We start from the raw sequence: 27,452 nt of genomic DNA, 5'->3' as shown, positions 1-27,452 counted from the left end.
TCCTTTAATTATATACTGTACCTAAAACAGTAGCACCATGTCAGCTTGTTTCATGCTGCAATAAGAACTCTCAATTCAGCCTATTTACTTCTAATTACAGTATTTTGCATTATGATATTAAAAGCTCTTCATTGTTTAACAAGGAGTCCTGTTACTACAAGGAATATTATGATAGTATTTATTGTCCAATAAGTAACTCTACTGATCCTGGTCACATAACCATGTAATGCTGTGAGGCAGATGTATCTAGTGAGGTTTCACAGGTGAAAATAGTTGTTTGTGTATTTTTGGACATTGCCTTTTCAATCAGTTACATTCAACACACATTTTAAATGCTGAGTCAGTTTAACGACATATTGAATTCACCGTATCTAAGTTAATATTAATTCAACTTTTCCCCCAGCAAACTTGTATGATTAACTCTACAGACATTAAAACATCTTAAAGCATTGTGTAAAAATATAAACTGTGTATACATTTGTTAAATGAGCACTTTTAATGGGAACAATTTCTACCCACATACTCAACCAAAAAATGCATTTACTGCCATTGTGTTGGTGTGGAGGCCCCTGAAGAAATGAGTGGAGAAGTATAAGAAATGCAGATGCTTCCACGCAGCACACTATGATTCACTGAATGGTTTGATGATGATGTAGCTGCACTGGAATCTCCTGGTGGACAAACCACACCTCACTATTGTGTGAATTTGTCATCAGTCTGTAAATGCATGGCTAGACTTATTAGAGGTAAATAAGTAAATATGTTGAACCACTCTTTAAAAACATAACAAATCTGGTTTTCGGTATTTCTCAAGAGTTTTATTGTTGTCGAGCTCTGAAACAACACTTGGACCATCATGTGACACAGTCAGTTTTCTCAGGTTTCCATACTGTGGCTGTTTCCATGCACCCTTTTCTCCTCAGTTTCAAATGAACAGTACTGAGAAGCAGCCACAACATCACCTCCTACTCATTTTGTCTCTTCCTCCTCCACCTCATCTCTGCCGGCCAGCTGGCAGAGATCCTCATACACTTCAGCCTCTACACCACCTGTCTGCTCATCTCTGTCTGTGGCGTGAGCTACAAAGATAATCCCATCCTTTGACGTCTCTTCATCTCTTCCTTCTCTTCACTTGCCCTCTCCTTCTCCTCCTTCTTCTGTTGGCCATTTGACGGAGATGTGGTAAGACTTCAGCTCCTCCTCAGATACAAAGTCGGGGGCTCGGCTCATGACATCGTGACCCCGGAAGGACTTGGGGAAGGCTATGACGTCACGGATGCTAGGAGCCCCGACCAGGATGGAGACAAGCCGGTCCAAACCTAGAAAAGAACGTCACAGGACAACTTAATAAATATATATAACAATTTTCATATATATTTTTAGTCTCTTTGTGTGTGCACGCTTAGTATTGATGGATTATAAGAGCTGATAAGAGCGCCACTGCTCAGCCTTGCAGCAAAAGTTTCCCAGTGGTCACTTGTGATATTGCAGTGAAAAATGCCCTGTGGTCCAAAAAGCATTTTCCCCATAGACCACCATTGTAAAAGAGACGTCTGTTAAACTGTTGACAGGACACCTCTAACTGCAAACAAGGTCAATTACGATTCTTTCTAGTATGAGTTTTTGATGCATGGAGGTTTTATATTTGTATGTTAAAATCCATGACATCATCCCCATGTAAAGCCTGTGGGCCAAGCAGGAACTCATGGGCGGGGCCAACGGGGGAAACACTACTGCACATATTCAGTGGGCTGCATAACACAGAATTAAACCCAGAAGCTAGAACATTTTATGGCATAAGCACCAGGCAAGAAATTCTTATAGTACTGAATAGGCACCATTTTCAGCCCGGTATTCAGTTCTTATAACACATGTATGATTTTTAGTAGTAGTATTGAATATTTCATATATAATTTTCTGTATGTTCTAATTATTCCCTGTGGTTTGTTTTTATTTCAATATATTGATAATTAAATATCATAATAAAGTTTAAAATTGACTTTGTATTTATGATAACTGTCATCTAATCAAATATCTAATTCAATAACCAAATGAGTTGTGTAAAAGTTTACTTTTGTGTTGTTTTTTTTACTGTGCTAAATTAGCTGAGTAGTAAGTAGAGCATGCAGATTACCCAGAGCAATGCCTCCATGTGGTGGCGCTCCTGAGTCCAGAGCCTCCAGCAGGTGAGACAGAAGACTGGGATCCTCCTGGAGCAGAAAAATGTCAAAACCAGTGACTTATATTCTAAAGTGAGGCTAAACAAAGATATACAAAACATACAACCACCGACACATTTATCATACTCCTTCTTAGCTAAGAGGATGAAATAATTATATTTATATATCATGAATATAAAATGCTGTCACCCACATTGAGAGAAGCTAGATTCTTCATCAACACATCACTGACCTTGAGGATATTCTTCAGGATGTGAAGTTGCTCTGAGGCCTTGTGGATGCGGATGGATCCTCCTCCAATCTCACAGCCGTTCAGCACCAGGTCATAGTGTTGACCACGAACCTGACAATGACAGAATACATCACATAAGGTTTGATAAATCCCACATGAGGTGTTATCTCCAAATATCTAAAAATGAATACTAAATAAATGATAGTACCTTGTGTGGCTCTGTGTAGAGTAGCTGCGTGTCTTCTTGCACAGGAGCAGTAAACGGATGATGTGCTGACTCCAGCTGCTCTGGCTCATCTTCTTTTGGCAAGAAGAGAGGGAAGTCCACAACCCACAGGAAGTGGAAGGCTGACGGGTCGCGGACCGAAACGCCACGACACTCCAAGAGCTCTGCGCACTGCAAGCGAAGGTGACCCAGCAGGGGGCGCTAAGAGAGGAGCAGAGTATAAAGATACATGTCAGAGTCACTTTATTGTACAACATTTCAACAGAAACAAACTAGTTTCATGAGTCTTACCACAGTGTGGAGGGAGCCGGCTGCTATCAGCAACAGGTCTCCTGGTTTGGCTTCAGTCTTCTTCAGCAGGTCATCTGTGGCTGAGACAGACAGCAGCTTTTTCAGGGGAGACTTCAACGTCCCGTCTGCTTTGACCTGCACCACACTGACCTCCTTTGGAAAAACACACACACACAAAAAAGATACAAATAAGAAAATACTGGCAGTGAAAATGTATATTTCACCTGGATATTTCACTCATGCAGTAAACCTTTGTGAAGCTTTGAAAGTTCTATTTTTGTTTAGGCTGTGTTACATTGTGTCCTAACTTGTTTTCTAATGGAGAGCCCTAACTGCCATCGTTTTGATCTGAACCTTTGTTAGTTGCCCTGTTTCTGTATTCCTCCTGTCATGAATGAGAAACAGCTGATTCATTTAATTAAAATGAGGAGTACCCTCTATGATACCTCCTCATTTCCCTCCAAAAATGTAAATGAGGTCACAGCTGGCACTTCCAGTAAAGAAACATTTAAATATCACAATATAAAATGTGTGTTTTCTGTTTAAAATGTACAAACGTAGGATAGCAAGTATTCTACCATCTTTTAAATGAGTGGTTATGTATGTAGTCTGATCTTAAGTGCACAGTTGAGAAAAACCCACCTGGCCAAACTGAGTCTTGGCTGTTTGTTTCAGTTCTTCCAAATCTTTCCCACTGAAAAGTTTCTGTATTCAAACACAAGGCAGAGAATGTTATTTGAGACACAGATTTCAACAAATATGTTAGTTTTCAAACACTGTTCACTTGTTCTGTTTTCAGTGTCTCTTAGCATGTACTTTACATATGTTCTAAAGCATTTTCTGCCAAAAGACACAGGTTTCATTCTTACCGTTCCACTGGGGACACAGATGGCCTGAACGGAGCCTTCTGGTTGGCTGATGGCTGATCTGAGGAATTCAATTTCAGTGGACAGGAAAACCTCACTGAGGTCCATCAGCTGGACAGACAGACAGACAGACAAAGAGGAAAGACGGATCCAGATGGAGAGACAGAAGAAAGCCAAAAACAGACATGTTCACATCTTTTTCAACAGACATATCAGCCAGAGAAGCATTTGTGACCGTTAACAGCAAGGATTGTTGAGTTTTTAGTCAACAGCCAAAACACAGCAGTTTGTTTGGGTTCACACAGCCCACATTCATGGTGGTCTGGAGGAGGATCAACAGGCACATTCAGGACAGGTGTCATTTTAAACAGAATGTATAATATATGATTGACAGCTGCTCTGCTTTGCTGAGACAACCACTCACTGGGATCTCATTCAGTGGCTGTTTTAGAAATAATGTTACATTTCTGCAAGATTACCTACTAAACTCTGCTTGTAAATATACTTGGGGTGTGAAACAGGCAGTCGCAGTGCTATAATATGAAAAATAATAGTAATATCTAAAACAGCTGGTTTATTGTTGTGGATTTAGTGGCAAAATCTTGTCATTATCAAAGCATTAAAGCAGTTGGCTGCAGGTTTCAAACAATTGAGTGGATATTTTCCCAACTTAAGTCTTAAGTCATCTCATCTTGAAAAACTAAGGTTAAAAGATTGAAGCTGGTTTTGTGAGAATAAAACAGTTTGACACAATTAAAAAAATATATATAAATATCCAAATGTGAAGAAAAAGGTTCATGTCAAGTGCCCGAAACACAATGTTTAAGATACAGTGAATAGTAATTACAGTAATAATTTATTTTTTAATTATAATTTTTTAGATGATTAATTGACTAGACCGTCAACAGAAAATGGGTCAACAATTTTGATGATCACTTAATTGTTAAATATTTTGTAAAAGAAAAATTCACAGGTTCCAGCTTTCTTTTTTTTTAAGTCTTACATTATCTTTGGCTATCTAATGTTTAAAGGATAAAACAAATTATCTGAATATGGCAACTTGGGCTTTTATAAATTGCAAATAATATTGAATAAAAATGAATAATAATCACAGGCATCGCTCAGTTCTTCTGATCATCAGGCAGCACTAAAAATTGTCATCTAGGACACATCAAGACACAAAAAGCCCTCACAATCACCCACCTTCATACCGAATCTGGTATCAGGTTTGTCCACACCGTAGTCCCTCATGGCCTCCTCGTACGTCATGGTTTGGAAAGGAACCGTAACGGGACCTTTCTTTGCAGGCCAGGAGTACTGCAACAAACCCTCCACCAGGGACATGATCCCTGCCTGGTCCACAAAAGACATTTCTATGTCGACCTGGGAGAGACAATGAGGACAAAGTTCAGTTTTTTACAAAAACACTCTGTTTATACAGATCAGGGCTCCTTAGTTAAATCTGAGTCAACACCAGGACCACGTCCAAATGGGCTGACTGAACCCATGAGACACATTAAATCTAAAAATCTAAAAATCTGAAACTAGACTTCCTGTAGCAATCACCCCAGCACCCAGTGTTTTGTAATGCTGGAGAAAATATAGATGAAACTGATCAAATCAATAAATACATTGATATAATAACTAAGCAGGAAGTCAGTATGTAAAAGTGATGAAGATGAGCTCACAATGTCATAAACATGGTCTCAAGAGTCAGACCAGACTTGAGGCTGACTTTGTCCTCTGAGTCATTTGAAACTGATTAAACGTTCTATCATTTGAATTAAATCAATAAATATGGGAATGATTGTGGTTGTCTAGAAGACGGACAGTTTACACTTCTACTTACTAACAAAGTCCCATATGGTCTAGCGGTTAGGATTCCTGGTTTTCACCCAGGCGGCCCGGGTTCGACTCCCGGTATGGGAACTAACATTTACTTAATTTCAAAGTCAGAAAAATAGACTCAAATAACACAGACAGAAATATATCAGAAATCTCTAACTAACTATCAAAAAGCTGAAATTCTCCGTCCAGTGATGACATAAATATATATTGTAGTGACGCAGAGCTTAACCGACTATACCGCGCTATAAATATGTGAATGCTCAGCTACACCGACTATTTCTGTTCTCAAAGTTACAGTATGGTACGTTATGTTATTTATCAGTAAATAACAGTTTTACAGTGAGGAAAAAAAATAAAACTAGACAACTGTGTTAAAAGAAAATGTCCTTATATAAACGCATTAGCTTAAAACGTCGCGCTGCAACAAGCTAAGGACTCCTCTTATTTATGTTTGAGGCTTAATAGAGATGTTTTGGTAATGACCGAGGAAGTCAGCATTTAAGTGGTATTATAGCCACCAAAGCGCTTTAAACTGTCAGTTTGGGACTATTTGGACACATAAAGAACGGACAAAGTGTTTAAGAAGACGGGTCTCCCAATTGGTGAAACGTGGTGAAGAAAAGGGGCTGCTAAAGGATCCAACAAGTCCAACTTAATGCTAACCCTTCAATATCAACATTTAGCTATACATGCTAAAGTGAAGACAGAGGAAGCTACTTAATAACACATTAAGTTGGTAGGGAAATAAATATAAAAGTGTAACTTACAGTAGTGGGGAGTTATGATTTTGTCTTTGAATACAACGTAAACTAAGCAGGAAAAGGAGCATTACACTGTTTATACATTAAAGCACCTAAGTTAATGTCTCATCAAATGCTTCAGTGTGATCATTACATTCTCCCATCGGTGGTACTTGGGTAAAGTTAGAAAGAGATTGGCAGATTCGAACTTCAGCGATCAATAGCTCACAAACGAAACATTGTTAAATAATAAAAAATGTCTCTTTCCTATCGTGGTAAGGTAGACTATTGACTACAAACTCATTTTCGCCAAAACGAGCCGTAATCTAGGCTGCAGGAAATATATTGCTCTCTATACGCTGCGGGCGGAGAGGAAAGCGCTTAGGGACCGTCTACAAAGTGCAATACCAAAACGAAAAATATTAAATATCTCCACTTTTATTCACTGTAGTCTCACCAAATTCACTCCACATACCAACTGTCACCTGATAATCACACTACAACAGTTATTGTTACAAAATGTGCTTGTGTATAATACTTCAATATCATCACTGTTGCTGCCGTTCCATTGATTTCCCTTCAATAGCATCAATATTATACACAGTAGTCTTCACTATATTCACTCCACACAACAAGGGTAACCTGATAATCATACTACAACAGTTATTTCAGAAAAAAAATCTTTTTGCATATTTTTGGGGAATTTTATTGAGAAAAATCGTCAATAGCGTTAATATTATACAGTGTAAGATGACCAAAATCATGCTACACAACAAGGGTCACCTAATAATCATACTACAACATTTATTTTGGGAAAATTAGTTTTGATATAATTTTGGGGATTTTTTATATTCAAAAATCTTCAATATTATACACTGTATACTCACCAAAATCATGCTACACAACAAGGGTCACGTGATAATCATACTACAACAGTGATTTCACTAAAAGGTGTTTTTGTTTATTTGTGGGGAATTTTATTGTGAAAAATCATCAATAGCGTTAATATTATACAGTGTAGGATGACCAAAATCATGATACTCAACAAGGGTCACCTGATAATCATACTACAACAGTCATTTCAGAAAAAAAAATCTTTTTGCATATTTTTGGGGAATTTTATTGTGAAAAATCGTCAATAGCATTAATATTATACACTGTATACTCACCAAAAATCATGCTATACAACAAGGGTCACCTGATAATCATACTACAACAGTTATTTCAGGGGGGGAAAAAATTGTATATTTTTGGGGAATTTTATTGCGAAAAATCGTCAATAGCGTTAATATTATACAGTGTAAGATGACCAAAATCATGACACACAACAAGGGTCACCTGATAATCATACTACAACAGTCATTTCAGAAAAAAGATCTTTTTGCATATTTTTGTGGGAATTTTATTGTGAAAAATCATCAATAGCGTTAATATTATACACTGTATACTCACCAAAATCATGCTACACAACAAGGGTCACCTGATAATCATACTACAACAGTTATTTCAGGGGGAAAAAAATTGCATATTTTTGGGGAATTTTATTTTAATATCGTCAATAGTGTTAATATTATACAATGTAGGATGACCAAAATCATGATACACAACAAGGGTCACCTGATAATCGTACTACAACAGTTATTTCAGAAAAATTTGTTTTTGCATATTTTCGGGGAATTTTATTGTGAAAAATCGTCAATAGCGTTAATATTATACACTGTATACCCCATCCTGAGGAGGGCGGAAAGGGCGCAGCTCAAGAGATTGGTTGGCGTGGGACTCAGACCAGACCTTAGGATGGAATGCAGGATTAGGGCGCAGCAGCACTACAACATTACCAGGCAAGAAGCGGCAGCACTCTTCATGCACGGACAGGGCATGTAGCTCACCCACCCTTTTTGTCGACACAATAGCCAACAAGAATGTAGTCTTGAGCGAAAGCCATTTCAGCTCAACCGTTTCCAGAGGCTCGAACGGCCCATGCTGCAAGGCTGACAAAACCATCTCCAAATCCCATGGGGGGGACACCCGGCCTCCTGGGAGAGGGAGCAAACCTACAAGCCCCCCTAAAGAACTGAGCAATAAGGTCACAACAACCCTGTGCCAGTTTACGAGGCCCAACATGGGCCGCCTTTATGGCTGCCACTGTCCCCCTCAACGTTGAGGGAGACTTGCCTGCCTCTAACAGCTCCTGAAGGAACTGAAGGATACCAGGGGCCATACAGGAGAGGGGATCCACGTGTCGTGAGGCACACCATGATTGAAACACCCCCCAACGAAAGGAATAAGCAACCCTGGTCGAGGGAGCCCGGGCCCCCTGCAAAGTACCCACTACAGACTGGGGGAATCCCAAGGCTAGAAATTCGGCCCTCTCAGGGGCCAGGCCCAAAGCCTGAGGCCCTGGGGAAAAGGATGAAAAAGAGTTCCCTCGGCCTGGGACAGGAGGTCCCGGCGAATGGGTAGCTCCCACGGTTGTCCCTGAAGAAGGGGCGAAATCTCGGCAAACCAAATCATCTGGGGCCAATTGGGGGCCACCAGGATGAGGCTGGACTCTCTGTAGGAGTTGGTGCAGGAGGAGGAAGGGAGGGAAGGCATACAGGAGGCCCAGTGGCTACTGATGTGCCATCGCATCCGTCCCTAAGGGAGGATTGTCCCTCCCCATGGAGAAAAAGAGGGGACAATGAGTGTTCTCCCTGGATGCAAAAAGATCTGCCACGGCTGTGCCGTAGCGATCCCATATTCCGCTCACAACCTCTGGGTGCAGCTGCCACTCTCCGGGGAGAGGTCCCCCCCTGGAGATCCGATCTACAGCAAGGTTCTCCCGACCCGGCACGTATGTGGCCCTCAGGGACTTGAACTGGGGATGAGCCAACTCCCATATTGCCCGAGCCAATCTGCACAGGCGAGGGGAACCTAGGCCCCCTTGCCTGTTGATATATGCCGCCGCTACTGTACTGTCTGTTCTCACCAGCACATGGCGGTCCTGTAGCTCTAGCAGGAAGTGCAGAAGAGCCGGATGGATAGCCTGAAGCCTACCAGGGATGCATCTGATGACACCACCTGGCGACGCAACACAAGCCCCGGTACCGTCCCACGTGCCAAGTTGGTCGGCCGCCGCCACCAACGGAGAGCCACACACAGTCTGCGCATCACCTATACGCTGGCCTGCAGATTCCTCTGTGGGCAAAATCCAAGGCCCAGGAGGCAGCGCTGCACTGGGCGCATGTTCAGAAGAGCCAGGGGTATGACATGCACTGTGGCTGCCATTAACCCCAAGAGGCGGAAACATAGCCTCCAGGTCACCCTGGCCCCAAGCCGGAACTGGGACAAGAAAGCCCTGAGTGCGGCCTATCTCACAGGAGTCAAGTAAAGCCTGCCCCTGCCTTGGCATCCAAACACATGCCTAGGAACTCTGTGGACTGAGGGCTGGAGCCTGCTCTTCTTCCTGTTGAGGTGCAGGCCTAGGTATTCTAAGTGCTGCTGGAGACAAGCCACATCTCTGCGGCACTGCCCTTGCGAGCGAGCACACACGTTGGCTGGCCTCCAAAAGGACCTGTAGATCACTGGAAGCAGCAGAACCTAATTGAGGTGGTCTTGGCTGTGGGGCTGGTCCCGGCCCCAAAAAATATGCAAAAAGATTTTTTTTCTCAAATGACTGTTGTAGTATGATTATCAGGTGACCCTTGTTGTATAGCTTGATTTTGGTGAGTATACAGTGTATAATATTAACGCTATTGACAATATTTCAAAATAAAATTCCCCAAAAAAGATGCAATTCTTTTTTTTTACTGAAATAACTGTTGTAGTATGATTATCAGGTGACCCTTGTTGTGTATCATGATTTTGGTCATCCTACACTGTATAATATTAACACTATTGACGATATTAACATAAAAAGCCCCAAAAATATGCAATTTTCTTTTTCCTGAAATAACTGTTGTAGTATGATTATCAGGTGACCCTTGTTGTTTAGCATGATTTTGGTGAGTATACAGTGTATACTATTAACGCTATTGACGAATTTTCACAATAAAATTCCCACAAAAATATGCAAAAAGATTTTTTTCTGAAATGACTGTTGTAGTATGATTATCAGGTGACCCTTGTTGTGTATCATGATTTTGGTCATCCTACACTGTATAATATTAACGCTATTGACGATTTTTCACAATAAAATTCCCCAAAAATATGCAAAAACTATTTTTTCTGAAATGACTGTTGTAGTATGATTATCAGGTGACCCTTGTTGTGTAGCATGATTTTGGTCATCCTAGACTGTATAATATTAACGCTATTGACGATTTTTCACAATAAAATTCCCCAAACATATAAAAAAAAATGTTCCCCCCTGAAATAACTGTTGTAGTATGATTATCAGGTGACCCTTGTTGTATAGCATGATTTTGGTGAGTATAAAGTGTATAATATTAACGCTATTGACAATTTTTCACAATAAAATTCCCCAAAAATATGCAAAAAAATGTTTTCCTTAAATGACTGTTGTAGTATGATTATCAGGTGACCCTTGTTGTATATCATGATTTTGGTGAGTATACAGTGTATAATATTAACGCTATTGACGATTTTTCACAATAAAATTCCCCACAAATATGCAAAAACAAATTTTTCTGAAATGACTGTGGTAGTATGATTATCAGATGACCCTTGTTGTGTAGCATGATTTTGGTCATCCTAGACTGTATAATATTAACGCTATTGATGATTTTTCACAATAAAATTCCCCAAAAATATGCAAAAAGATTTTTTTTCTGAAATGACTGTTGTAGTATGATTATCAGGTGACCCTTGTTGTATAGCATGATTTTGGTGAGTATACACTGTATAATATTAACGCTATTGACGATATTTCACAATAAAATTCCCCAAAAATATGCAAAAAGATTTTTTTTGTGAAATGACTGTTGTAGTATGATTATCAGGTGACCCTTGTTGTATAGCATGATTTTGGTGAGTATACAGTGTATAATATTAACGGTATTGACGATATTTGAAAATAAAATTCCCCAAAAATATGCAATTTTTTTTTTCCTGAAATAACTGTTGTAGTATGATTATCAGGTGACCCTTGTTGTGTAGCATGATTTTGGTGAGTATACAGTGTATAATATTAACGCTATTGACGATTTCTAACAATAAAATTTCCCCAAAAATATGCAAAAAGATTTTTTTTCTGAAATGACTGTTGTAGTATGATTATCAGGTGACCCTTGTTGTGTATCATGATTTTGGTCATCCTACACTGTATAATATTAACGCTATTGATGATTTTTCGCAGTAAAATTCCCCAAAAATATACAATTTTTTCTCCCCCTGAAATAACTGTTGTAGTATGATTATCAGGTGACCCTTGTTATATAGCATGATTTTGGTGAGTATACAGTGTATAGTATTAACGCTATTGACGATTTTTCACAATAAAATTCCCCAAAAATATGCAAAAAGATTTTTTTTCTGAAATGACTGTTGTAGTATGATTATCAGGTGACCCTTGTTGTGTAGCTTGATTTTGGTCATCCTACACTGTATAATATTAACGCTATTGACGATTTTTCGCAATAAAATTCCCCAAAAATATACAATTTTTTTCCCCCCTGAAATAACTGTTGTAGTATGATTATCAGGTGACCCTTGTTGTATAGCATGATTTTGGTGAGTATACAGCGTAAAATATTAACGCTATTGACGATTTTTCACAATAAAATTCCCCAAAAATATGCAAAAAGATTTTTTTCCTGAAATAACTTTTGTAGTATGATAATCAGTTGACCCTTGTTGTGTATCATGATTTTGGTCATCCTACACTGTATAATATTAACGCTATTGACGATTTTTAACAATAAAATTCCCCAAAAATATGCAAAAAGATTTTTTTTGTGAAATGACTGTTGTAGTATGATTATCAGGTGACCCTTGTTGTGTATCATGATTTTGGTCATCCTACACTGTATAATATTAAAGCTATTGACGATTTTTAACAATAAAATTCCCCAAAAATATGCAAAAAGATGTTTTTTTTCCTGAAATAACTGTTGTAGTATGATTATCAGGTGACCCTTGTTGTATAGCATGATTTTGGTGAGTATACAGTGTAAAATATTAACGCTATTGACGATTTTTCACAATAAAATTCCCCAAAAATATGCAAAAAGATGTTTTTTCTCAAATGACTGTTGTAGTATGATTATCAGGTGACCCTTGTTGTGTATCATGATTTTGGTCATCCTACACTGTATAATATTAACGCTATTGACGATTTTTAACAATAAAATTCCCCAAAAATATGCAAAAATATTTTTTTTGTGAAATGACTGTTGTAGTATGATTATCAGGTGACCCTTGTTGTATAGCATGATTTTGGTGAGTATACGGTGTATAATATTAACGCTATTGACGATTTTTAACAATACATTTCCCCAAAAATATGCAAAAAGTTTTTTTTTCTCAAATGACTGTTGTAGTATGATTATCAGGTGACCCTTGTTGTGTAACATGATTTTGGTCATCCTAGACTGTATAATATTAACGCTATTGACGATTTTTAACAATAAAATTCCCCAAAAATATGCAAAAACTAATTTTTCTGAAATAACTGTTGTAGTATGATAATCAGGTGACCCTTGTTGTGTAGCATGATTTTGGTGAGTATACAGTGTATAATATTAACGCTATTGACGATTTTTCACAATAAAATTCCCACAAAAATATGCAAAAAGATTTTTTTTCTGAAATGACTGTTGTAGTATGATTATCAGGTGACCCTTGTTGTATAGCTTGATTTTGGTGAGTATACAGTGTATAATATTAACGCTATTGACGATATTTCAAAATAAAATTCCCCAAAAAAGATGCAATTCTTTTTTTTTACTGAAATAACTGTTGTAGTATGATTATCAGGTGACCCTTGTTGTGTATCATGATTTTGGTCATCCTACACTGTATAATATTAACGCTATTGACGATTTTTAACAATAAAATTCCCCAAAAATATGCAAAAAGATTTTTTTTGTGAAATGACTGTTGTAGTATGATTATCAGGTGACCCTTGTTGTATAGCATGATTTTGGTGAGTATACGGTGTATAATATTAACGCTATTGGCGATTTTTAACAATACATTTCCCCAAAAATATGCAAAAAGATTTTTTTCTCAAATGACTGTTGTTGTATGATTATCAGGTGACCCTTGTTGTATAGCTTGATTTTGGTGAGTATACAGTGTATAATATTAACGCTATTGACGATTTTTAACAATAAAATTCCCCAAAAATATGCAAAAAGATGTTTTTTTTCCTGAAATAACTGTTGTAGTATGATTATCAGGTGACCCTTGTTGTATAGCATGATTTTGGTGAGTATACGGTGTATAATATTAACGCTATTGACGATTTTTCACAATAGAATTCCCCAAAAATATGCAAAAAGATGTTTTTTCTCAAATGACTGTTGTAGTATGATTATCAGGTGACCCTTGTTGTGTATCATGATTTTGGTCATCCTACACTGTATAATATTAACGCTATTGACCTTTTTTCACAATAAAATTCCCATAAAATATGCAAAAAGATTTTTTTTCTGAAATAACTGTTGTAGTATGATAATCAGGTGACCCTTGTTGTGTAGCATGATTTTGGTGAGTATACAGTGTATAATATTAACGCTATTGACGATTTTTCACAATAAAATTCCCACAAAAATATGCAAAAAGATTTTTTTCTGAAATGACTGTTGTAGTATGATTATCAGGTGACCCTTGTTGTATAGCATGATTTTGGTGAGTATACAGTGTATAATATTAACGCTATTGACGATATTTGAAAAATAAAATTCCCCAAAAAAATGCAATTCTTTTTTTTACTGAAATAACTGTTGTAGTATGATTATCAGGTGACCCTTGTTGTGTATCATGATTTTGGTCATCCTACACTGTATAATATTAACGCTATTGACGATTTTTAACAATAAAATTCCCCAAAAATATGCAAAAAGATTTTTTTTGTGAAATGACTGTTGTAGTATGATTATCAGGTGACCCTTGTTGTGTATCATGATTTTGGTGAGTATACAGTGTATAATATTAACGCTATTGACGATATTTAACAATACATTTCCCCAAAAATATGCAGAAAAATGTTTTCCTGAAATGACTGTTGTTGTATGATTATCAGGTGACCCTTGTTGTGTAGCATGAATTTGGTGAGTATACAGTGTATAATATTAACGCTATTGACGATTTTTCACAATAAAATTCCCCAAAAATATGCAAAAAGATTTTTTTTTCTGAAATGACTGTTGTAGTATGATTATCAGGTGACCCTTGTTGTGTAGCATGATTTTGGTCATCCTACACTGTATAATATTAACGCTATTGACGAGTTTTCACAATAAAATTCCCCAAAAATATGCAGAAAAATGTTTTCCTGAAATGACTGTTGTAGTATGATTATCAGGTGACCCTTGTTGTATAGCATGATTTTGGTGAGTATACAGTGTATAATATTAACGCTATTGACGATATTTCAAAATAAAATTCCCCAAAAAAGATGCAATTCTTTTTTTTTACTGAAATAACTGTTGTAGTATGATTATCAGGTGACCCTTGTTGTGTATCATGATTTTGGTCATCCTACACTGTATAATATTAACGCTATTGACCTTTTTTCACAATAAAATTCCCCAAAAATATGCAAAAAGATTTTTTTTCTCAAATGACTGTTGTAGTATGATTATCAGGTGACCCTTGTTGTGTATCATGATTTTGGTCATCCTACACTGTATAATATTAACGCTATTGACGATTTTTCACAATAAAATTCCCCAAAAATATGCAGAAAAATGTTTTCCTGAAATGACTGTTGTAGTATGATTATCAGGTGACCCTTGTTGTATAGCATGATTTTGGTGAGTATACAGTGTATAATATTAACGCTATTGACGATATTTCAAAATAAAATTCCCCAAAAAAGATGCAATTCTTTTTTTTTACTGAAATAACTGTTGTAGTATGATTATCAGGTGACCCTTGTTGTGTATCATGATTTTGGTCATCCTACACTGTATAATATTAACGCTATTGACCTTTTTTCACAATAAAATTCCCCAAAAATATGCAAAAAGATTTTTTTTCTCAAATGACTGTTGTAGTATGATTATCAGGTGACCCTTGTTGTGTATCATGATTTTGGTCATCCTACACTGTATAATATTAACGCTATTGACGATTTTTCACAATAAAATTCCCCAAAAATATGCAAAAAGATTTTTTTTCTGAAATGACTGTTGTAGTGTGATTATCAGGTGACCCTTGTTGTGTATCATGATTTTGGTCATCCTACACTGTATAATATTAACGCTATTGACGATTTTTCACAATAAAATTCCCCAAAAATATGCAAAAAGATTTTTTTTCTGAAATGACTGTTGTAGTATGATTATCAGGTGACCCTTGTTGTGTAGCATGAATTTGGTGAGTATACAGTGTATAATATTAACGCTATTGACGATTTTTCACAATAAAATTTCCACAAAAATATGCAAAAAGATTTTTTTTTCTCAAATGACTGTTGTAGTATGATTATCAGGTGACACTTGTTGTGTATCATGATTTTGGTCATCCTACACTGTATAATATTAACGCTATTGACGATTTTTCACAATAAAATTCCCCAAAAATATGCAAAAAGATTTTTTTTCTGAAATGACTGTTGTAGTGTGATTATCAGGTGACCCTTGTTGTGTATCATGATTTTGGTCATCCTACACTGTATAATATTAACGCTATTGACGATTTTTAACAATACATTTCCCAAAAAATATGCAAAAAGATTTTTTTTTCTGAAATGACTGTTGTAGTATGATTATCAGGTGACCCTTGTTGTGTATCATGATTTTGGTCATCCTACACTGTATAATATTAACGCTATTGACGATTTTTCACAATAAAATTCCCCAAAAATATGCAAAAAGATTTTTTTTCTCAAATGACTGTTGTAGTATGATTATCAGGTGACCCTTGTTGTGTAGCATGAATTTGGTGAGTATACAGTGTATAATATTAACGCTATTGACGATTTTTCACAATAAAATTTCCACAAAAATATGCAAAAAGATTTTTTTTTCTGAAATGACTGTCGTAGTATGATTATCAGGTGACACTTGTTGTGTATCATGATTTTGGTCATCCTACACTGTATAATATTAACGCTATTGACGATTTTTCACAATAAAATTCCCCAAAAATATGCAAAAAGATTTTTTATGAAATAACTGCTGTAGTGTGATTATCAGGTGACCGTTGGTGTGTGGAGTGAATTTGTTGAGACTACAGTGAATAAAAGTGGAGATATTGAATATTTTTCGCTTTGGTACTGCACTTTGTAGACGGTCCCTAAGCGCTCGCCTCTCCGCCCGCAGCGCATAGAGAGCAATATATTTCCTGCAGCCTGGATGACGACTCGTTTTGGCGAAAATGAGTTTGTAGTCAATAGTCTACCTTACCACGATAGGAAAGAGACATTTTTTATTTTTTAACAATGTTTCGTTTGTGAGCTATTGATCGCTGAAGTTCGAATCTGCCAATCTCTTTCTAACTTTACCCAAGTATCGGTGGTATGGTTTTAAATATGACAGGTTCAAAATATTAGCATCCTGTAGAGCTTCAGCATTATAACATGGGGTAACCAATTGCTTTTCAGTTATTAATAACACCTGAATAAGATATTTTCTCAATTTCTACCCCTTTAATTTTTACTTAAAACTGAAAAACAAACTAACAAATAATAGGAGATTTTCTCAGGCTATGTGTACATTTAGATTCATTATTAAAACATATTATTAAAAAAAGGATGACAGTTGATCATTAAAAAATGCTATATTTTAAATATTAGAAATCAAATAAGTCATTATTGCAATGTCCAGTTGAAGTCCATTTTGGCATGGATTATTTATTTTCATTTTTCTTATTCATTTTCTACCTAACACCACCTCTGTTACTGCTGCAGTTCAGCCTGATTTTGCAGAGTCCTTGGTGAAATGTTTGTCTTGTGCTCCTTCAAAACATGCTCATGTGTCGCATTGTGAAGTAAATCAATGCATAATCATTGTAAAAACATAGATTTTTCCTCAGACTATAATCATACCATTAAAATATATAATCACTGAATCACTAATATACTGTGAGTGTAAGTTCCATTTCCCGTCCTACCTGGGTGAACTCAGGCTGCCTGTCTGGTTTGGAGCCTTCGTCTCTATAGCAACGAGCCATCTGGAAATACCTGACAAAATGAAGACAGAGGACACGCTCATTTTATTGGGATTACCACTGTATCCATCTATAATCTATTTCAGATGTGAGGTGATGGATATGCCAGAATGAGGACACTTTTAAACTAAATAAGGGCTTTTTTCCCCCCAACAGGATTCTATAGCACAGTTCAACCAGGGTAAGAGTCTACATTAAATATGATAAAATACAAAATATTAATTTGAGATTCCAAATGTTTAATTCCTGCGCGCGCACAAAAAAGTGCCGTAGGAAACTTCAATGATTTGGGTGACATAATAAATAAATCTGTCTCTTATTAATTATTCTATGTTTACCCACCTGTCTATACCAGCCACCATTAGCAGCTGTTTGAACTGCTGTGGACTCTGGGGCAGGGAGTAAAACCGACCTGGCTCTCTGGACGGAACCACAAACTCTTTGGCTCCCTGAAACACAGCAGTTCAAGTTAAATCAATTATTTCTATGTGTCATCAAAAATGTGGTAAATGTAATGCTGATTTTCTTTGACTCTGATGATTAGATGAAGGGACCTTACCCCTGGTGTTCTTTTGAACAAAGTTGGAGTTTCCACATCGACAAAACCTGTAAATCAGGAAAAAAAACTCATTGTGAGAATAAGGAAAAAACAAGTTTTGTTACAGCTGGATTTTACTAGTGTGTTCTCTATCTGTTCTCTCTGTGAAGTGACAGGCAGGTCAGGTTAAGGTGAAGCTCAACACTGGCTACATGTGTGTAACTATAAGTGTGTTTTCCAGCCTGGAGCCGTCAGCCTCTGTCCTGGATAAGACTGAGTGAGCAGAGAAAATGAAGCTGGCTCTTCATACCATGTACATTACACAGGTGTTCCCTCATCTTCATCACCAGCTGAGACCTCAGTCTGAGGTTCTTCTGCATCTGAGAGGATCTCAGGTCCAGGTAGCGATACTGCATGCGCAAAGACTCTGATTTCTGTACAACCAAAAAACAAAAACACAATCAATCATCTACAATATTAAGGCATATTACTCAACATCATTAGCAGAATTACCACTTACTTTGACAAAGTCTTTAATTTCAAAAGGCAGCGTCCGACACGTATTAAACACTTCCACGTTCCCAGCAAGGACTTCTATTTCTCCTGTTGGCATCCTCTGACATCATAGCAGGAACAGAAGATAGAGGAGATATTCAGTCAAATCACACAAGTTAGGAGGAAGTCAGAGGAAGTAAAAATAATCACATACAGAAATGTATCCCCAGTTATCTGATTCATACAGTTGCTTGTAAAATAATCCACTGGAATATTCAGCAGTCTAATTAGACCAACTGGACTACATTCAAGTTACTTCATGGAGGCTGAATGTTTCCCTGTAACGTGAACATGGTCCCTGCATGCCATCTATGTATTCCCATATGGTCTAGCGGTTAGGATTCCTGGTTTTCACCCAGGCGGCCCGGGTTCGACTCCCGGTATGGGAACTAACATTTATCTCATTTGTCTGACTAATTACTGAAAAAGAAATAAGCACATACTCCCATATGATAATCTGATTTAAATTATGCTTAATTTACAAATTCATACAGACAGCACAAGACTGAAAGCACATCTGGCCTTACTCTTCATGTAAATGAGCCTTTGTAGTGTGGTTCATTACTGATGTATGTACATTTGTAAAGTTCCATTTGTGAATCTATTTTGTTATGTGTGACCTTACACCTAATGACCCCAGTGAAGTGTTTACCCCCTACCCCCACCCAAGAAATTACAGCCTGTATATGAGATTGTGAAACTAAGTCAACTGTTCAGCTCTCACATTAGTTTAATGAAGTGCAGAGAAATAAAAAAACAGCGTTAGACCATCAGTCAAGGCTTTGCTTTATTCTGCTGGGACCGTAACAAACAGTGTTTAAAGTTACCGGACTTTGACTGTCAGACATTATACAATACAGCATGAGAACACACACATACACACACCTCGTTCTCCTGTCCTGCCGGTCGGCGTCTCACTGTTCCGGTTACTTTGACGACAGACTCAACGGTGAGGTCAGTCAGCACTGCTTTCAAATGATGCGCAGACTGAAAACATAGAAAAAACTTGGCTGAGTAAAAGACAGTCTAGAGTCAATATTTCTGTACAATGTGTGTATTAATATGACTATGTGTATTAATGTCTATTACATGGTATTTCAAATAATAGCAGATGTATGTTTGTAGACTTTGAATTGTTTTATTCGTACTTCTTCCTGAGGAATTAGAACCTGCGTCAGGCCGCTGAAGTCTCGCAGTATGACAAACAGGTCTTGTCTGTTAAAAGGAGAAATGACATGTTAAAATATAACTTTGTAACACAGGGAGCTCAATACTCAACCCTGGCAGTGCTGGAGCTCTGCCCCACTAAATCAGGTACAATTAAATAAAACTTCCTCATCTCATCACACATCATTGTATTGAAAACTGAAACACAATATTTTTGAAATTGCACACATTTTTCTAAAGTAAATACATGGTTTATTTTAGTAAAGTTATAATATATATATATATATATATATATATATATATATATATATATATATATATATATTATTTAAAGGTTATTATGCAATGGTTTTACTGGTCTGGCCCACTTGAGATCATCTTGGGCTGTGTGTGGGCCTTGAACTAAAATGAGCTTGACACCCTTTGGTTTACTGGTATCACAGATTTGTTTGGTACAGTTTTTTTAAATGTTACATCTGACTGTCATCTGGAGCCAAATCACTGTTCAATGTTACTTTAAAGATTTATTTTGATGTCTCATATGTAATAGTCCCATCCCAGTGTATAAACAGCTGGATCAGAATACTACCTGAGGTATTGGATCCATCCACACAGAGTAACCTCCTCTCCCACATGCTCTGATCTCAGTTCTCCACAGGTGTGACTCCTGAACGACAGACTGCTGGGACCTGATAATAAAACACAGTATGACACTTTCAGAAACCTCAATGACTTAAAGGATAAATTCACCATTTTTCAAATGTATCTTAAACCAGGAGTCCATATTATCAGTGAAAGAGGTTTACTTCTCTGTAATCATTCCTCCTGTTCATACTGACTATTAAAAGATGTTCATATTAGCTTCAGATCAACTTTTAAATACATTTTTACACAGAAGGAGGACATTTTGTCCTCCATCACTTCCATTGTAAGAGCATTGTGAAGGGATCTTCTAATGTCAGTATGAACAGGAGGAATGATTACAGCAAGAAAAACAGGTTCCTATGTTCACTTGGGCTCCTGACTGTCATTTCAATACACACATCAAACAGTACAGTGTCATGTCACATTAATGACAGTACCTGTGGTGGGAGCTTCAGTCGTGTAGAGTCTGTTGGAGCAGCTCAGGTGTCTCAGCTGAGGTTTCAACAGAAGTCGTCCTTGACTTGAGATTGATGCTGAGCTCTGATAGCAAACATTGTGAGCTCTGAGTCCTCTGAAGACTCTCTGCAGCACTAACCTGCTTCTTGTTGCCATTTTCTATGAAGTTTAACACGGATCTGATTGACAGCAGTCACAGTCACAGAGTATCCCAGTCAGGCTGCTCCTCTGATATAGATCCAGACTGGAGGAGAGAGTTTGATCGTTATTCATGCCAGTTCCTGCCCTGCGGACCGGGTCATACATCCATGGTCATGCTGTGTATGGCTGGGTTGGATAACACTTCTTCTGCTATCGGTTCCGCGATATCAGTCGTCCTGAGCGGCTCTTACATGCGTTCATCGCCCCCTACTGGCATGGAGGGTGGAGCAGGTGGAATTATGTAGACATTATAAAGATCAGGTGGAGGCTCTTTTCTTCTTCTTTAAATAAATAAATAATGAAAAATACATACTTAGATTAATGTCTTGGATTCATTTTTCTAACTGTACATAAACAATTTATTTAGGCTATTTCTGTATGTGTGAATGTATCTATTTACTTATGTTTATACCATTTTGTGTGCTCCAGTTTAACATTCAGAGCTGAATAAATCTGCTAAACGCCGTTTTGTTTTCAGGTCGCATTTATACGATGTTTTTAATTCAGGCTGCTGCTGCTGTACAATCTGTCCAGCTGGTGGCGCTAATGAGCTAATTAAGAAGAAGAAACACGTTTTCATGGAGTTTGGGATATATCATATTATTTTACTGTACAAAACATACAACGAAATTCAAGTGCACTCAAAGACCAGGCTCAAATATAGAAGAAAAAAAAGAAAGGGAACAATTACATTAATGTCTTCTTCTTCTTTTTTTCTTTTTTTAAAGAAACTGATTTAGATAAATAAATAAAAAATATAAATGAGTTTGACACCCCTGATCTAGACTGTGTATATTTTTTTAAATATTTTTTTAATGTCCTGCATAAACTCTTGTTCTACACTTCAGTCCAGCTGGTGGCGGTAAAGCACCTCTAAACTGGTCTGCCAACCGCCAATAATCACTAAAGAAGAATAGAAAAGCAGTTGAAGCAGAGTCCTCCTACTTCTGTTAGTAACTCTGACTGAACTACAGACAATAACTAGTAGAAGAAGTAACGCTACAAGAACAAGGTAATGTTTCTATAGATGTATCATAGAGAGAGACGTTTCTTCTTACATTTGTGTCTGCTGTCAGCTTACTTTATCTAAAGTGTGTGTGTGTGTGTGTGTGTGTGTGTGTGTGTGTGTGTGTGTGTGTGTGTGTGTGTGTGTGTGTGTGTGTGTGTGTGTGTGTGTGTGTGTGTGTGTGTGTGTGTGTGTGCGTGTGTGTGTGTGTGTGTGTGTAGACATGTCCAGGTTGATGAGAGCTATCAGAGTCGGTGAGTTTGGAGCTCCGTCTGTCCTCAAACTGTGTTCCGATGTGAAAGTGCCTCAGCCCGGACACAGACAGGTGAGCCTGACCGCTGACAGTCTGAACACCTGCTGGAAGTCTGTAATAGAAGCTTTATAACGTTAATGTGTCTCTAAACTGACCTAACTTAAACCTAACCTAAACCTAACCAAACATACCAGCAGCTTCTGGTTCACTGCTGAGTCTGACATTCAGATTCAACACACTGTAATTCATCTTTTGTTATATTCACAGCATGTGTAAAAAAGAATATGAAATCAAATAAACACATAAATTAACTCCAGATAAGTTTAAACATCATTTAAATTGTCAGTATGAATGCGTCTGACTTTATTGTCTTATTTATTTATCTATTTGTTTATTTATTCATTCATTCTTGCAAAAAATAGCACTGGATAACTATCATTTCATGAGTGTCAGATTTATGTTACTGTTTGATGATGGTGAAAGGCTGATTTCGATATATCCAGTATAGGGTAGATTACGGTAATGTGGGACACTTTTTGCAATTCTGACTCGTTTACCTTATTTACATATGAATCATATACATTATATCAACACCTAATATCATTATGAAATCCCTGAGATGTTTTCTTGTTAAATCAGAAGACAATTTTTGAGTTTTGACATGATGCGCTGTCTCATCAACCTCTCTGTGTTGCAGGTGTTGATCCGTGTCCATGCCTGTGGAGTGAACCCCGTGGAGACGTACATCCGTGCCGGGACATACGCACGCAAGCCCACCCTGCCGTACACGCCCGGCTCTGATGTAGCTGGAGTGGTGGAAACCGTAGGAGAGGGAGTCACAGCAGTAAAGGTCTGAAACCATGCACATTAGATTTAAAGATGGAGGAAGCTCATTTGAATTATTGCCCAACTACTTACTAAAGCAAGCCTAGAGGAGGAAGTTGGCACACCCAGAGTTAAGAAACACAGGTATGATGAAAAGTATGAACTGTTCACTGGACAGAAAAAATCTTAGCATCAGGTGGAGAGTCATCACTTGTAAAGTTACTGGAAAACAACATTTTAGGAGAAGAGTCATGTGGCAGCACACCAAGCCACACATATCCTGACTCCAACATGTGGTCATAACTTGATTATAACTTCTCATAAAGATCAGAAGTGATCAGGACTTATTCATTTGATTTGTTGGCATAATGAAATAGTTTATTATAAGTGCAGACAGATCCTTTAGGTTTTTAAGGCAAAACAGCTTGTTTATGTCTCAGAATATTAGTTTGCTGTTTTTACAGTGTTGATGTTTCTGTGTGTTTGTTTTCCAGGCTGGGGATCGAGTTTTCACCACAGCCACAGAGACTGGAGGTTATGCAGAGTACACTGTGGCGACGGACGACTCTGTCTACAAACTGCCCGATGCTTTAGACTTCACCCAGGGAGCAGCCATAGGAGTCCCATACTTCACTGCCTATAGAGCTCTGGTTCATAAGTAAGACCACAGCACTTCTCTTCAACAACCATTGTGCTGGTAGATTAGGTGACACGTGTTTAAATCTGGCCCACAACTTGAATTCTTTCCAATCCAGACTTCATGTGAAACCTTTTATTTGACCTATAAATGACCTTTGTACTTCAAAGACTCTAACATAAATCAAATTATATTATTTATTTCCAAAAAATGTGCACTGTAATTATGTCCACAAACCACTTTTCCCTTGGGAATGTGTATTCATCCGGAGCTAAAAATAGTCCCCAACAAATGCACCATTTTCTTCTTTTTGAGTAATATTTGTATAAAGCCACAGCACCCAACTGTTTTAGTAAGTTTTATATATTTGTGACCCATTTTTAAGTATTTCCATTCTTTATTAATAACCAAAAGATTCAGGCTGAGTAGGGAAGTTGGAAAATATGAATAGATCGACTAGCAAAATGTTGATTTTGATCTTTTCATGGGATTTGCTGGCAATAAGCACAATATAGAATAACACCAGCTTTATCCTTTAAGTAAAACAGGAGGAGAATATGACTTAAATATGTTTTAATCTGCTGTGTTGTGTGTTGCAGAGCTCACAGTAAGGCTGGAGAGACTGTCCTCATCCATGGAGCAAGTGGAGGGGTGAGAGTTTTTATTCTTTTCTCTTTCTACTTACATCCTAAAAAAACGAAATGGCTAATTGTATGTATGTGTGTGTGTGTGTGTGTGTAGGTTGGTGTGGCAGCATGCCAGTTAGCCCGTTCTCTGGGTCTCAGGGTGTTGGGGACAGCAGGGACACCAGAGGGAATGAAGCTGGCTCTCAGCAATGGAGCTCATCGTACTTTTAACCACAGAGAGGAGGGCTACACAAACAAAATCATGGTACACACTGGAGATCACCACCTATCGTGTTTGAAGAAAAGTGTAAAACGATATATAGAACATGTGTGTTTTTATGTTCCAGGAAGCCACAGAGGGCCGAGGCATAGATGTGATCGTGGAGATGCTGTCAAATGTCAACCTTAGTAAAGACCTCCAGATGTTGGCCTACGGAGGACGAGTCATAGTCAGTAGGACTACAGTCCACAGTTATATAGTACAGAACATCATCAGTATAGCTGGCTCCTGCACTGTGTATGTATACACCTTCATCTGTCTGGCTGCTGCTTGTCTCTTCCTCTTTAGATCATTGGCTCCAGAGGCCCCATAGAGATCAACCCAAGAGACACCATGGCTAAAGAGAGCAGCATCACTGGAGTGGCTCTGTTCTTCGCTACACCGGTAAGAGACAGTGACATCATACAAGCTATGTTTTACACATGCACACATTGGTTTTATCTGGTGTTTTTTTAAGGACAGACGCTCCTCTAGTGGACTTTGAAACAGCAACAGTCATCGTGCAGCTGAAACACAACACAGCTGGATCCTGTGAACATTAAGAGTTACAATCATCACATGATAGCATCAAGAAATATTCAGCCAGTAAACCACTTTTGACTTGGAGCCAATATAAACAAATCCTGATAGCATGTTCCAGTTAATTTTTGTACCTCTCTCCCCTCCCTCGTCCTCTATCAGGAGGAGAGGAAGGAGTGTGCAGCACTGCTCTTCGCAGGGATGGAAGCTGGTTGGCTGCATCCAGTCGTCGGTTCCCAGTATCTGCTCGACAAGGCTGCCCAAGCCCACCATGACATCATCGAGTCTCCCGGGGCTGCTGGGAAGATGGTCCTGACCATTTGATGATGTGACCAGATCACAGGTCAAAGGTCACCAAGTAGAGTTTTGGTTGGATACTCTTGAGGAGCTGCTACAAGCACAAAATGGTTAACATGCTTATATGTGGACAGACAATGACTATTGAATATGTCAATATGTCCTTAAACATGACTATAGAGGGATACTAACAAGGAACGATGTAAAAAAAACTTAAACGACACTCACTGTTATTCTCCTCTAACTCTGTCTGATCCCATCATGTTGCTTTTTACAGTACAAGACTAGCCACAGAAAAGTAGCCTCAATGCATTCTTTTGGCTATATTTGACATTAATGTGACCATGGTATGTTTGTGGTAGCTGCCTCTCAAGAGTATTCATCAGTTAGGCTGTGGGTTTGGTCTTTAAGAAGGAGGTAGTGTGGAGTGATGAGTTCTTAAAGTGACAATAACTTTAATTCAGTTTAAAAGTAATTTGTTTGATTGCTGTTTGGCACTTTCACAAGAATAATAAAAAGCTGCATTATCATATTTTTGGCCACTAGGTGTCAGCAGAAACAACCTGTACACAACATCATTATATTATCCAAAATATTCACTCTCCTTTTTGCTTGATTTTGGTCTCCACCAACTCCTGAGAGAAATATCTCACTCTTTGACCACTAAAGGCTCACTATTCTCTCAAATGTGTTGCTCACTTTATCTGGCATTTAGCATTATGGAAGTAGGTGTTACAGTTGGTGAATCAGAGCTTTTTTCACTAAAAACAGCTGCTCTTTGATAGGACAGCTTGCTGGAGACCAAAACAAAAATCTGAAGAATGCTAAGAAGCTCTGAATATTTGGAATGGAACTGCAAAATCATAATACTGTGTTGGTTTGATACTACTGTTCAAGCAACATCTTTACAATGTTACACATTGTAATTTGATCCATCATTCATTTTAAAATACTCATTAATTCAGCTTTAAGGGAATGTTAAAGTTGTAATGACCAAACAATACATTGCACATGCTTTCCTATTGTAAATGAGGTCTTCTTTAATCATGAAGGTGCCAAAAATATTTTTCAAGCTGCCACGTGTTGACACATGGCTACAACATGGAAGCACTTAGACTTGAAAATGAATGAAATTGTAGTGAGAGTATATAAGTTACAATCATTGTAACGCGTATTATTGTATATGAGATTATATATACTACTATTACTTAAAGGAAGTAATTAGTTTTGTCCTAATTTGTTCACTAAAACAATCTAGGGACTCAAATCTCAAAGCCTGAGCTTGTAATTAAACTCAGTCCTCTGATAATAATCTTGAATTATTTCAGACTGTGGACAATGTTGCACACACAATCTTCTTTTCTGTCATTGGTTTTACAGACAGCTGAAGATAGGTTTTATGCATACTTCTTACAATTCCCTTTGAAAAATGTGAAAATGTCCTGAATTTCATTGAATGTTTCTAAATGAAAATAAAAATGAATGAAACAAGGCAAATATTTTAAAGATGTTTCTATAGTTCTTTTTGCGTTAAGTGGGGTGTGCGATGCAGGTGAAAGAGTGAAGTTAAAGGCTCATTTGTGACCCAGTATACTGAGTCAGACACATCCGTGCCTCTCAGGTGTCAGTCGAGCATGGTACTGAGCATGCTCCAGAGAGGGCCAGGTAATCTAAGCTAGACACACTCATATACACAGCACATGGTACAGCACTGTAGCAACCGCTAAATGACGGAGCTCCAAATCCCCAAACAGTAGACAGTCCCATTGGACTACAGATCATTCTTA

The 27,452-nt window shown here is 37.8% G+C and overlaps 2 protein-coding genes and 2 non-coding genes across 4 annotated transcripts; 3 read left to right on the top strand and 1 right to left on the bottom strand.

Annotated features, from left to right (window-relative positions):
• Positions 1-923: 923 nt before the first annotated feature.
• Positions 924-21,337, bottom strand: dars2 (aspartyl-tRNA synthetase 2, mitochondrial). The gene is made up of 17 exons (XM_062428985.1): positions 21,003-21,337; positions 20,510-20,609; positions 19,902-19,968; positions 19,639-19,740; positions 18,719-18,814; positions 18,509-18,632; positions 18,220-18,266; positions 18,003-18,109; positions 17,604-17,673; positions 4,999-5,178; positions 3,799-3,906; positions 3,572-3,634; positions 2,930-3,082; positions 2,621-2,839; positions 2,413-2,523; positions 2,135-2,210; positions 924-1,319 (listed from the first exon to the last, which is right to left on the bottom strand). Exons 1-17 carry the CDS (start codon positions 21,175-21,177, stop codon positions 1,129-1,131), a joined length of 1,989 nt encoding a protein of 662 aa, XP_062284969.1. The 5' UTR covers positions 21,178-21,337; the 3' UTR covers positions 924-1,128.
• Positions 5,653-5,724, top strand: trnae-uuc (transfer RNA glutamic acid (anticodon UUC)). The gene has a single exon. It is a non-coding gene; the product is annotated as a tRNA-Glu (tRNA).
• trnae-uuc (transfer RNA glutamic acid (anticodon UUC)) lies at positions 19,071-19,142 on the top strand. The gene has a single exon. It is a non-coding gene; the product is annotated as a tRNA-Glu (tRNA).
• A 790-nt stretch (positions 21,338-22,127) lies between the features above and the next one.
• Positions 22,128-27,158, top strand: cryz (crystallin, zeta (quinone reductase)). The gene is made up of 9 exons (XM_062429430.1): positions 22,128-22,234; positions 22,450-22,553; positions 23,179-23,331; positions 23,801-23,964; positions 24,543-24,594; positions 24,685-24,834; positions 24,917-25,018; positions 25,138-25,233; positions 25,531-27,158. Exons 2-9 carry the CDS (start codon positions 22,452-22,454, stop codon positions 25,690-25,692), a joined length of 981 nt encoding a protein of 326 aa, XP_062285414.1. The 5' UTR covers positions 22,128-22,234; positions 22,450-22,451; the 3' UTR covers positions 25,693-27,158.
• The last annotated feature ends 294 nt before the right edge of the window (positions 27,159-27,452 follow it).

The sequence above is a fragment of the Scomber scombrus genome, chromosome 11, assembly GCF_963691925.1.
Source record: "Scomber scombrus chromosome 11, fScoSco1.1, whole genome shotgun sequence".
Lineage (NCBI taxonomy): Eukaryota > Metazoa > Chordata > Actinopteri > Scombriformes > Scombridae > Scomber > Scomber scombrus.
This window is presented reverse-complemented; position numbering and strand designations above follow the sequence as displayed.